The 14,038-nt window shown below is 31.3% G+C and overlaps 1 protein-coding gene across 1 annotated transcript; it reads right to left on the reverse strand.

Moving 5' to 3' along the window:
* Positions 1-2,080: 2,080 nt before the first annotated feature.
* LOC134684856 (toll-like receptor 4) lies at positions 2,081-8,310 on the reverse strand. The gene is made up of 2 exons (XM_063544167.1): positions 8,283-8,310; positions 2,081-6,919 (listed from the first exon to the last, which is right to left on the reverse strand). The coding sequence occupies exons 1-2, from the start codon at positions 8,308-8,310 to the stop codon at positions 4,347-4,349; spliced, it is 2,601 nt and encodes an 866-aa protein (XP_063400237.1). The 3' UTR covers positions 2,081-4,346.
* Positions 8,311-14,038: the final 5,728 nt, after the last annotated feature.

The following is a 14,038-nucleotide window of genomic DNA, read 5'->3' on the forward strand; positions in this document are numbered from 1 at the left end:
ATCATGATATATACGCGAACATTTTGATGATTTTTACTCATTATTACCAAAAACATTTTGTTTATCATGCTTTGTCTTATATTTTTTGTTTACTCCTTATTCAAAACTCATCATTGTCCTGTCTCTTGTTCATATAAAGCATGTCTGCTTTAATTTAAACACAAAAAAGTTCTTTAATTCTATTGAATTCTATTTGTAGATCATGTTTATTGTACTACACTGGTTTCATTTATTATGTTGATACCGCTTTTTGCTGATTATAAAAATATTGCAATTTTGTCTATAAAACTGTAATTAGTTGAATATTTAAATGCAATGTTAATTTGAAGATGTACTTAGTTGAAATTAAAAAATCTATAATCCAGAATGGATATAATAAGTTGAAAGAGCATTAGTAAAGGAACAACATAAGATAAAAATTGTGATATGTTATTGAGCATCTTTTTGAGATATTTGATTTATTTTTTTTATTAATTGCAGGAACAGGGTAACTCGGTCTCTTTCCTCAGTCAGGATCTGATGGTCAGTAGTTTGTTGATGTGTTTCATAAGTGTTTCTCGTTTCTCTGTTGGTTTTTTCGTTTGAATGGTTTTACACTAGTCTTGTAATTTTTTGGTCCTTTATGGCTTGCTGTTCGGTGCACGTGTGAGCTCCATGGGGAAACCGTACCTGGGCCTATAATGGTTGACTTTTTATAAATCGTGAATTGAATGCAGAGTTCTCTCATTAACACTCATACCACATGTTTCTATATCTTTTTAACCTCATATTTGTATTGGAATTATTTTAATCTCAAATAAAATTTGGTAAAATACTTTTATGAGTTATTGATGTCTTATATAAAAAGAAAATGGGCAAAACATCTTACCCTGTATTAATGGAGAAAAAAACAAGGAGTCAAAACCTCGGACACATTTCCCAAACCTCACTTATGTACATCCTTAAAACGAACACATTTGTTACTTTATTTTACCAACGCACTGTCCTTTTAAACAATCTCATGTCTCTTCTTTCTTTTGTGATTTTTTAACTTAAAGGAGGGATAAAGGTAAAAACAGACGAAGATAGTATAAAGGAACATTGCTACTGACTACACAAGAAATTGGTTTATCTATTCTATATATCTATAACTGTGAAGCTAGCATACCATAATCAATGAGGCATTGTTTCATACATCTTCCTACTCACCTGAGACCCTACCTCTCCTTTGTCTGAAGGAATTTTACTTAGAATTGCTTCAATCCAAGAATAACTTTCATGGTTGAGTGTGCTTACACGTATCAATGCAATATACAGTTATATAATATAATGTTAAAGACAAGGCAGTTGTTATCTTATAGTTCGTTTTTCTGTGTGTTGCATTGTCCTTTTCGTTTTTTTTGCACTTCAGTGTTTCTGTTGTTTCGTTGTTTTATATTAGTTAATGTGTTTATTTCAGTGTCAGTTTGTAACTCGGATTTGTTTTCTCTCGATCGATTTCTAACTTTTGAACAGCGGTATACTACTCTATACATTTAAGATTTAGACCTTTGACGTTCAACATTTCGTACGGCTAACATGGTGTTTTTTCAAATCCGATGGGTTTTTGTTTTGGTTTTGCATCTCTCGTTGATCCATCAAAAAAGCCAAACAGTTAATTTGAAAATGAGAAAATATTGTATGATTGCAAATGAGACACATATCCACCAAAGTTCAAATTAATTCGTTGAAGCAATTATTTGCTAAACACTATAAAGCGTAGTCGGTTATAAAAAGCCATTACATGAGAAATATGAAAAATTCTAAATTTTCTAAAATCTAAAAACAATTAAGAAAAGTTAACTTGCAATGTTTGTTGACGGTAAATGTTATGCGAAAGCAACTGAACACAAATGTAACCTAACTTATTTTCAATGTCGTTTTTTTATTAGCTTTGCCTGAATATACAAATAATCTCTCCAAACTAGACAGAAATCACCTAGATCTCATCAAGCCTTTCTTGAAGGATGATACACCGCACCATTGAATTAAGAAGGTATGAAAGTCAAACAAAAACACAAATCTATGTTATATTTTATATGTAACATGAGCACACATGATAATAAGATAATGTTACAGATAATATGAATTTGGTGAAAATGTTTTTTTAACATCTCTAACATTAGGAAATACGGAAAACTTTTTTTTCAAGGCAATTGATGTTAACCGTTTAGCTAGCAGAAATAAATGTCTTAACATTTTATGTTATCTAGTTCAGTTGTACACCAATAAGAAGGTGCAAGTCATTTAAAGTAGCTTATATCAAGCAACTTATGAATTATCCATGTTTACTTATTCAAAAGGCTAGTCTAAGTAGATAGGAGTAGTACTTATTAAACACAGTATATAAAAAATATGGTAAACACCATCTATTCTAAATAAAGATAACGAAAAGTCTAGGTTATTTACAAAATGTAGGTCTTGAGTTCAAGTTGTCAGCTTTGAATATTTAAAGACAACGGAAATGCATATGATAAGTGTTTTCCGGATCCACTTGCATACATTTCAAACTTTACAGAATATGTAATATGAAAAATATTCTCGATTGTATAACACTATTGTAAGTGGCAAAAATTCCCAAAGTAGAATAAATTACAAGTGACGCCTCAACTTTTTATTTCTATTATCCTCCATTTTAATGTTGTTTCGTTATTCTCCGATTATATTTAATGCGTTTCCCTCAGTCTTAGTTTGTTATCCCGATTTTGTTTTTTGTCCATTGATTAATGAGTTTGGAACAGCGGTATACTACTGTTGCCTTTATTTATCCTACTAATTTTAAATTTAAACTTTATATTTTATCTTTTTCAAAAACAATTGCTATTGCTTTAATATGACAAAGTATGACAAAATATATTAGATTATCCCATTATCGATTAACATGTTAACTAACAACTGTTCCATTATTCGTCGGATTAAATACGCATTAAGATTATTCCTTCGTTACTCAAAAATATCCTTTGTATTGGTATGGTATTACTGTTTTTTTATTCTATACCTGAATTAAACTGAAGGAATAGTTATAAGGTAAATGTTAAACAAAACAGCTTTAAGTAAATGATCATAAAACAAAAATAAAAACACCAACTGTTCAAGGTCATTCATACCTTCTACAGTTATAGCTGGTGACAATTGTTTTCAAAAATGGTAACATATCTTTAAAAGAAAACATACCGACTTTTAACTGCTAACTTACTTTAGTAAGATGTAACGAATTTTGCTGGTTTAGGGTAAAAGAACTTATTAAAATTTACCACACTGTGTTTTTTTGGAAAAAAAAGGCTTCAGACGGAAAATCGAAAATAGGGATATCTTTGATACAAAACGATTGAACGATACTGGTACAGCTCTAAAGTTCTACTGTCTAAGAAAAGTACATGTAATTAAACAAAAGTGTTGGTTTTCTTGATATTGTTAACATAAAAATATACAAAATAAGACGATAATAAAGCAATAAAAACAAAACAAATCTTTGCATTGTACCTATTTTGAATATCATTGGAGCAAGAAAAAAAATTAACAATCAAGATAATAAGCGATTCGAAAAATCAAAACAAAAGTATGCTAACATTAAAATTACAAATTCTAGAAAATACGCTTTTCCTTTTATATTATCATCATTTAACGCATGGCTCTTTTTTATAATTAAAACGTTCACACTTTTCTCCCAATTTTCAAAGACCTGTTCTATAAGGTCTATCTAACGTGAAGACTGCTTGTCAATAGTGTAGGCATAGGTAGGTATGTGCATATTTCGACCGGGCATTGATAGAAACTTATACATTATCCATTGCTATACAAAAATCAATAAAACAATACCAATAAACGGACATTTCTAATTTGTAATCCAGCGTTAGTAGATCATTCTGTAAGTATATTGTTACTATACTAAGATTTGTCTAGTATGTAGCATAGCAGGTGGTTCACGTGATATACCAACTTATGTTAAGATCTGCCTTATTGTTGTGAACAAATGATATCATCATGTACAACCTATATAAATGATGGAGAAAAACGAAAGTTTGGTTAGTCTCTGATTCTAATTTAAACTCTACGCGGAACTTTAGAGCACTCAATATAGTACGTGTTATATACATATATTTGGTTAGTATAGCGAAATTATAACACACATGGTTTACTTTCTAGAAATAGAAATTCGTACTTCATATTTGCTAAAGCAATGATAGTAGATCTAGTTCAGAAGAACTTATAATCTTATTACATATTATTGACAAAACATTTAATGTAACACACTTAAAAGCCAAATGCATGCTGGAAGTCCGTGTATATAATTAACTATACGTATTGTCAAATAGAGGACATATTTACTAGTAGGATTCGATTGCCTTTTGAAGCTGTTCCCAAAAGACAACATCGCCGTACTCATCATTTGGATACTCAATATATGATTGACAATGAACCAGTTCCAGTATTTTAAGTGGAAGATCGCAAGCAGACATTTTCTCGTAAAATACTAGGAAAAGGATGTTCTCACAATTGCGTTCATAGATACTCTCCATTTTAGCCATATTATATTCGAACATACACCAGTACGAAGCTAAATAACTTGCAGACATTATGACAATAGTTTTTCGGCTGTTATGAATTGCGGATGTGATATTAGTAGCAATGTCATTTCCGGGTAGAAAATTCCGCCTATGCAAGCACAACTGAATGTTACCGTTTTTCTCTAGATTATTGAGAAGATTATGGTGGACAAATGTATCATCCTCATTTGCATATGACACGAAAGCATCATACATGTATAGTCGTTCATCTTTGTTGTCGGAATTATGTTCGGGGTCCCTCCATTTGACCTTGACCATGTAGTAAAGATAGCGTAGTTTCCATCTGTATCGGTAAATCATACCACCACAAAGTATAAAGATAAACATCAATATTCCCGTCGTTACTCCAATTATTAAACTTTCATATGACATACATTCCTTTTGCAGTGTTTCGTAAACTTCTCTAGGGTTTCGAAAAAGACTGAGTGTGTTTGTTGATGTTTTACATTCGTATTTTTCCAAACGGAGAAAATTAGTCGGTGTGTTTACTATCCATTTGACGAAAGACAGAGAATCACAATTGCAAACAAGATTATTTCCACTAAGATCAATAGTGAGATTGTTATTCTCTTTGGCAACCGAGTCCAACTCATTCATGGCATACTGACTCAGAATTGATATTCTATTATTCTTTACATTCAAAAACATGAGCTTTCTCATATGAGATATTTTAAAGTTGATGTCATCAATCATATTTTCACTGAGGTCTAATCTTTCCAAATTGTGTTGCTCTTTAAATAAAAGATTTGGTATATTTGCTATTTTATTTTTTGAAAGATTAATGTACTCGACATTGTAGAGGTTCTGAAATAATTCTCCGTCGACATCCGTAGGTAGAACGAGACCTAATAGATTGTTTTGAAGCAGTAAGCATCTTAAATTAATGAAATCTTGATTGAAAAAAATCTTTGAAATATTAGAACAAAAGTTTGCTGAAAGGTCTAAATCAGTCAATTTTCTTATATTCGTTACTGGACCTGTCCATGTATGCAAGACATTATCACTTAGACTTAAATAGTTTAACTCATTTGCCTTGAAACCTATGTTGGGTATTTCAGAGTTCAGGTTGTTAGACTTACATATAAATTTTTTCAGCTTTTCGGGCACAGGAAAAAATGTAGATTTCTTTTTCCACTTTTCAAAAAATGGACGTTCATAAAAAAACAAGTTGTTAATTGAATTAATTGTAACAGTCTCTTCTGTAAGAGGACATTCCTCTATATAAGAGTTAAACACATTATGAGGAGAAAAATTATCCGAAATTTCTAGTGATGTAATTGGCAGATCCTTCAATTCAATCACATATTCTCCAAAAGAAAACATGTTGTCGCCTAAATCCGCACTTGTTAAGGACGGAGGCAAATATTTTACTGTACCGGATTCTATTCTCTGAATACGGTTTCCAGCGGCCTCAAATCTAACAAGTGATGTGTTTTTTAAACTCCAAATATGAGAGGTATTCAGTACTGTAGGCATTCCGAAAATACTGTGAATATTGTTTACTTTAAGGATTTTAACTGCCGAGTGTTGCAAATCAGTGGTTATATTTTCAAGCGTTTCGAATCTCAAACATGTATTTAAAGACACATCAAGTTCGGATATATTTCTTAATATCTTAAACGTTCCTTTAAAAATATGTTGTATTTTGCATTTGGATATATTTAAATGAGTTATTTGAGGCAAGTACAAAAATGTTTTCTCTGTTAATATAGGCATTTTGCAATTTCCTGTAATACCAGATAGATCTATACCTGTTAGTCTTTTTAAATTTGAAAATTTCTCATCGAGAATTGCAATTTTGTCTGCAATATAATCTATTGACAGTAATTCGAGGGACCGAAGTTTCCATAAGTCTGGCACAAATGAGGTGATGACATTTCTTTTTATATTCAAGCTTTTCAAGTTCTCCAGAAAATAAAAAGCTGAAAGTTCAAACGACTTGTTTTCATATTTCAAATCATTGTTGCCTAGATTCAACGAAATCAAATTTTGGAGTCCTTTGAACGAGGTCTTTCTTAAATAGCTTATTCTATTAAAAGACAAATCCAAAGTCTTTAGTTTAGAACTGTCTTTGAAAATCCCATCTTCTATTCTACTGATATTATTGTTTTGGAGAAACAAATTTTGAAGATTGTGTGGTAGCTTAGGTATACGAAGTAGATCTTTTCCTGAACAATCTGCTATTATATTTTGTGAACGAGGAACGTTTTGGCATCGACAAGAACTAGCGAAGTGACATGCTTTCCATTCCTGTATCTCATGGGGTATTACATGTTTGCACCTAGTTACTAATACACAGACAGGAACTAGGATGTAAGGAAGGTTGATATTCCCTGCAGAGAAAATATACAGTTATTATATTTCAGACTTACTTAGAAATGAAATGGAATTGGCCGTTTCAGATTATAATGGACTATGGGTACTATGATTGTTCGTACCCCAAAATAAAAATAACGTCACGACATTGGTTGAATTGTTTGTACGTTTTCAGCCAATTACGACGTAGTGGTGTACATTTTTGAAAATATTACTACGTATGCATTAGATTCTGAAATGGCGGATTGCTCAATGATGGGAAATAATCTGAAAACTAATTCAATGAAAAAAGGAAGATAAACTAAATCGTTCATAGAATTTGTGCTAATTAGATAATGTTCCACCTTGCTGTTGTTGGATTATGTATTATTTCAGTTAATATACCTCATTAAAGATACAAGGCTTATAGTTGGTTACCAGAGACGTGCGGTTCGTCTGTATAACCTCATTGGTAGCAAAATCGGATACAAAGTTGAAGAGCACAAGAAATCAAAATTTCGAAAAGTTGTGCCTTATACGAATATAGAAATATATGAAAGTGTTAGAATATCCACATATTTTGAAAAAATCGACATTTTTTAAACTCTGGACTTAAGGAAAAAGAACACACTAATGATATTTCAAATAAATTAAGTGTTGACAACTTGGCAGATGGCGATGAAACGTTCACCAGAAGTGACATCTAACCAATTTCGTTCTGAAGTGTTTTTGATCTATGTCCTAGAACATTGTCTGTTGCTGTCAGATCTTTAATAAGCGACGTTAATTTTATTTTAATCTTTTTTTCTAGAATTGGTGCCATTTACAGCTTGATCAACTGTATTATTTACATCTAGTTAATAGTATGTCATCTCTTGACCTCTAGATATCCTTTGTCATTGGGTTGCTATCTCAAGATTACACTTCATTTCCATTCATTTCGTAGATGTCGACATGCCATCTTTAATTGCAGTTGTCAAACCTAATAGCGCGGGTTTATGCAGTTGTGAAGCAAATATACAAAGACAACCTAAATGTCAAAACCAAATTAATTAAATTCGTATTTGGACAATACAAATAATATTTAGAACCGACAGTCATTGACAAGGTATTAAACTATAAAGACAAAAACATTCATTTCAAAATTAGATTAAATGTGTTTTATGCACTGTACTTTTTTTGTGGCCGAGCACATTTGATTTGACTAACTCCTGCATAACCGAGTATCTTTGTGCTGCGTTATTATCGCTGTGTCCAGTTAAATAGTTTTTAGGGTATTAACCTTTACCAAATTGTTTCGTGTGTTTCCTTGATGCGGAGTTAAACTTATTATGCAAGTTCTAACCTGAATGTAAGTATATTTAAGTACTCACTTGCATCTAAGTGAATGAAGGTACTCACCTGTATCTGAGAATATGACAGTACTCATTTGTATCTGAATGCTACTTGAGTTTACCGTTTTTAATATTGATCTCAATTGAATAAAGTTTCAGCATTGAATACCACCATTAATTAAATTCAATTGTTTCATACGAAATTAGTTAAGTCTTTCTCACCATGATGAGATTTTCTAAAAATAAACAAATAAATACTTACACATGATACCAGTATCCAAAGAATAACAAAATAATACGAACACTTCTATAGTTATATAAAGTTACCAAACCCGGAACAAGATGTTTAACTTGATATATTATATAAAATGATTGGTCATGAATTTTCCACAGTTCAAAGTTCACAAACACTGCGTAAATAATGCGCATTTAAAACGTTATTTATAATTTAATAATGAATTTAGGTTATAGTCTTCTAATATCTAAGTGGAGTCATTTGAGATGACTACATCTAATTTACATAGAAGTAATAAACAATTAATTATCTTTTCTCTTGTTCTAAACTGCACAATTGATATTGAAAACATAGAAAAAGTGTCAATATCTCAAATTTCATGATGCAGTAACACAATCAGAACATGTTTTATAGTTTTTGATTAGGAACGCAAATTGATACACTATCACTGCTTTGTATGGCAATATGACTCGCTGTAACACTAGTAGTCTGTATTTATCAGGTAATAAAAAGGTTATCAAAGGTACCAGGATTATAATCTAATACGCCAGACGCGCGTTTCGTCTACATTAGACTCACCAGTAACGCTCATATCAAAATAGTTATAAAGCCAAATGTTTTGCTGATATGATAACACATCTATGCAAGTATGACCTATACAAACTTAGTAGACAATTGTTTTTATCTTATTGAAGACAGTAAATTTACCTGAAGATGTATTTTGTCGTTCGGTTGCTGTATCATTACGCAAACCATATGTATCTTCTTAGTCGTATATATAGAAATCAGTTTTCCGCCTCCATTCTTAGTTGTCGAAATTGAATCGCTCTGGTTTAACTAGCTGTGATTTTTTTTTTACAAAATCAAGACAAATAACGTCGTCAAAATTAAAAACAACTACTCTCAATAACAAGCAAAACTCATTTTGAAAGAAGTCAATCGGATGCATCGTGAACTATGCACATCTCAATATGCATGTATCGCCAGCTGGTAAGCTTCTGCGAAAAGATACAAAGGCAGAAATTATCAAAAGAAAAAAAAATGAAGCTGTTGGTAGTTGGACAGTTACTTTTTATATAACTTGTACAAAAGATGGTCAAGTCAGGGATAGGGCGTGTGAACGTGAATTGATTTGGAAATAAAACAATTTGAACCCTTACTCATCTCTCTGTCCATTAGGAGAACGTCTTGTTTAATCGTCAACGTATTTATCAATCATTGTTATTTCTACAGCAATAAATGGCCCTTAAATACCCCTGTTCTACAGTTTCAAAAATGTAAAGTCACTGGGAATTAAAAAAAAATGAAGTTTACTAGGGTCATTTCATTTTATATTTTGATCGTTATGCTTTTTTATTCTTTTTTGATACAGTCAAAAAGACGTGCAGAATGGGTTCAATAGTCCAATAGCAAAAAAATCCAACAGTTTTTTTGTTTCATTCTGTAATTACAGAGCCTGTAATTGGATATAGTTGTTGTCTGATACATACATTCCCTGTAGTTATTGTTTTATAATTTACAGCAAAGCCGTTGATTAACTTGTTATAATGTGGGTTTTTTTTCATTGATCATGACGGAACCTTTTAAAGTGTACCTTTTGTTATTGATTTTGTTAATTTTAAAAGGCCAGTCAGTGATGTAAAGATGATTTTACCTACTTTCATTGGGGTTTTTTCAATTGTTCTCAGATTTCCAATCATCATTCACAATTTAAATTGAAATAATCTGAAAACATTATCTCAGTGTATGAAAGGATGCGTTTAGTTGAATTACTATACATTTCAACATGTGAATGCATTGTTGAATTAAACTCAAAAATCTGCAGGTAATTAACCACGAATAAAGTCCTTATTCTAGATATAATTTGTGTTTAAGTTGTATAATTTGGTGTTTTGTTTTCCTTTTTCTGTGGGGAAGGATGATTTATAAATTTTTAACGGCATTCATTAAGTTTTCAACCCAGGTTCAACCAACTATTTTCAAACAAAAATTCAATGCCTTATTAAAGTGAAAAAACTAATTTTTTTTCATCGGTGCCGTTCGTTAATATAGTGGAGCATCGATTCTGTTAGATTTTGAGGTCTTCTTCGCTTTTGAATTTACCATCACGGTTTGAATTTTTGTAATACTTTTCAATCATTTGCAGAATTTTAAGTCCGTTTTTCTTTAATTCTTTTTACTTTAAAATCAATCAAAATTATGTTTTCAAACGTGCTTGTTGTCACAATTTGTTGTTGTTTTATCAGGAGTGCAGCAAAGTCATTCTGTTCCAATAATTACCCCATTTTCACCTAAAATAATAGATATGTGATTAATAATCATGCAATCTTAATCAGCACAAATAGCCTAAACGGATTTTCGAGATTAAAAAGACAAATCTCTTTATGATTAGGATCATTGAAAATCAAACTGATGTATTGAATTCCGGCCCGTGTTTGATTAAATTGGTTGTCAACTCATTATTCATTTGTTAATTCAGGAAGGGGTTTAATAATTTCTTTGAAATGTTGGTATACTGTTGGGCAAAGATAACAAAATAACCCGGTCTACCAACGTTCGTCCAATATTTGATAAGTTGTTGTTTTTTAAACGTCCAGTGGCAATTAGTTCATGTATATTAAGGATGAAAACAAATTGAGTTTAAATATAAGAGGTAGGTTCTGTTATAGAGGCGTCCGGGATAAGGGTCGGAGAAATTAAGTATGCCACGAGAAATGAGGGTAAATTAGATAAAGACAGAAATGTAGCCTTGAAACTGGTCACCAACGAAAGTTTAACTGCTGTTTGAGGGGAGACCAATGGTGACCATACTTATATTTTATTCAGCAGTCACCCTTAGGGAGTTGATATTTGTGTATAAGTTTGGAACGTACCAGTCGACTATAATACATTTGTCAACAATTATTTTTATATGATACCTTTTTTGGCATTCGGTTGTGTACCAGTTTGTACAACATACCTACATGCCATTGAAGTTTTGAATTTCAGAAATGTCACATCTGTATAGAATTTGTCGCCACATAAGATAGTCAGCAGTGGTTTGGTGTAAAAAAAAAATTGACGAAGCATTTTGTGTTAACTGCAGAGAACACCATTTTTAATCAAACGGTACCAGGAAGCACAAAATGAAACCAACTGTTGATTATTAGAAATCAGCTTGATCAAAATTCAAAAGGCAAATTTTGTGCTTACCATTATTAGATATATCAGATAGTGTGTAAATCCACAACCAACTTCGATTCTAGAACATAAATTTCAACTACCAGGAACACATGTTGGTGCGAAGTACAGACACATCGTATCGGTCACCATTATATCTAAAGTATCGATTAAGTCGTTTATCGTAAATACATCATTTGAATCAGTATGTGTGTCCCACGTGCGGAGTGCGCGGGTGATACAAATGAAGTAAAGAAAAATTCATAGTGCACAGTTTTCAGTCTCTTCTGTAACATGTTTTTTTACTCTGGATTCAATATTTGTGGATGCAAATTGAGGCGGATCATGGGATGATTGTTATTTCGTGGATATGTGATACATGTCTATTAAATTATATGTCGTTGATTATTTTATTCAAAGTAAACTTAACCCAAGAAGTTTATGAATATTGTTAACAAAAATAATGTTTTTTTTTCATTTTTTGCCAGGGCACTGTAAATTTCTTCCACTTATAAGTTTTAAAATTCTCTTGGCTTTAATTCTGTGGTTTATATGTTTTAAACGGACTAGTATATTATTCATTTATGTGTTTCTCTGTGATTTTTCGTCAGCTTAAAGTATTGCACTAAACTGACAATCGACAATATATATATATTTGATACAAAATGATCGATTGCTATTCAATTTCATTTTTTATTTGATCTTTGAACCTCGATGGCATGACCATATTCCGAACTGGCATTAGTTTGCATTTACACATAATCTTCAGCTACTGAGAAAGATAAATATAGCAATACCAATAAAGGTACTTGACTAATTTATTGTAACAAAATAGTAGGTGAAGATTTAACTAGTTTGTATCATAACATGCTACCAACGGGTTAGAAGTCTCGTTCGAATATCTGCCTAATAGTTTTGAACGAATGAAGATCATCTTAATATACCAACATAAATAATGGAAAAAAACTAAAATAATTGTTAATCTTTTATTCAAATTTTAACTCTGTATATCACGGTATGTATCTAGCTTTATATACATGTATGTGGTTAGTATGACGAAAGTGAAGCACAGATGGTTTACTGACATGAAAAGTAAATCAAGTATTTATATTTTCTAAAGCAATAGATTATTTTTATCAGACGCAGTAATAATATTTACATATTGTCTCTAAACAAAACATCCAATTAAACACAAATGAAAACCCAAATGCATACCGGAAGTCCGTGTACATAATTAAAGATACATGACGTTAAATAGAGCACACATTCACTAGTAAAATTTGATTGCCCTTATAAGCTGTTCATAAAAGACAACGTCACCGACCTCATCATTTAGATACTCACTATATAATTATAAAGAACAAGTTTCAGTATTTGAAGTAGAAGATCGCAAGCAGACGTACTACACAATAATAAATAAAAAGAAAAGATGTCAATAAATGTTTCTATTTCTTTAGTTACTATATAACATCAGCTATTTTCGATGTAGGGTTGACAGTCTTATTTACAAAACAATTAAGCAAATTGTGATAAGTATATATTACATATGTTACCCCGATTTTGTTTTTTGTCCATGTATTTATGAGTTTTGAACAGCGGTATACTACTGTTGCCTTTATTTACATCAATGGTACCGCACCCAACACGCATTTAATGTCTGTTGGGTGCTGCTTGAGGAGAAACTATTTGATAATCAACCGTTTAGGAGCTAATAAAGCCAAGTCGCCATTTTAGAATTCTGGTAAATATTTCCAAAAGTGTACACCAAAACGTGTTGATTGGTTTAAAACGTGATAATAAAATAGAAATTAAACCAATGTCGTTACGTAGTTTTTATTTTAGTGTACGAACAATGAGATGAATCATAGTCCTCTAGATACTGAAAATGCAAGAATTACGTAGTCCCTTACGTATTTTTAAATCAAGACAGATAATTATAGCTGTGCATGAGGAGCTCATATTCCTTATATGTATAACCTCTATAATCACAAAATATCCGTTCTCAAATGCGAGTTCCAAAGTACTGGCTTCCGGGAAAATAGACTTTGTACCCTGCAGAAAACATGTAGATCACAGTCTATCAAAATAAGTCAGTACAAACATCGGGAAGTTGGAAAATATTTGTTTAATCCAATACTGTAAGTTATAAAAGAGGGACGAAAGATACCAAAGGGACAGTCAAATGATGTCAACAAGTCCTCGAGTATTTTTCATGTTTTTAATAGACCTAAACATTGTTAGGAGTTTTAATAGACACCAGCTACACATTGTTGTGTGTTTTAATGATTCATCAAGGTTTATTAAAATAAATTAATTCTGACATAAACGAGCAATATATAATGGAATTCATAATTAATCGAAATACAATTGAAAGTTTTTTTAAAGATGTATTACCATCTTATCTTAATCCTATACCTGTATATAAAGTT

This window comes from Mytilus trossulus, chromosome 9 (assembly GCF_036588685.1).
Source record: "Mytilus trossulus isolate FHL-02 chromosome 9, PNRI_Mtr1.1.1.hap1, whole genome shotgun sequence".
Lineage (NCBI taxonomy): Eukaryota > Metazoa > Mollusca > Bivalvia > Mytilida > Mytilidae > Mytilus > Mytilus trossulus.

Bases quoted from the DNA above. Each gene is read 5' to 3' on its own strand.
- LOC134684856 (XM_063544167.1), bottom strand. From the start codon at position 8,310: ATGAGTACTGTCATATTCTCAGATACAG. The intron at 6,920-8,282 runs GTGAGTACCTTC...TTTTCTCTGCAG, and splicing joins TGTCATATTCTCAGATACAG to GGAATATCAACCTTCCTTAC.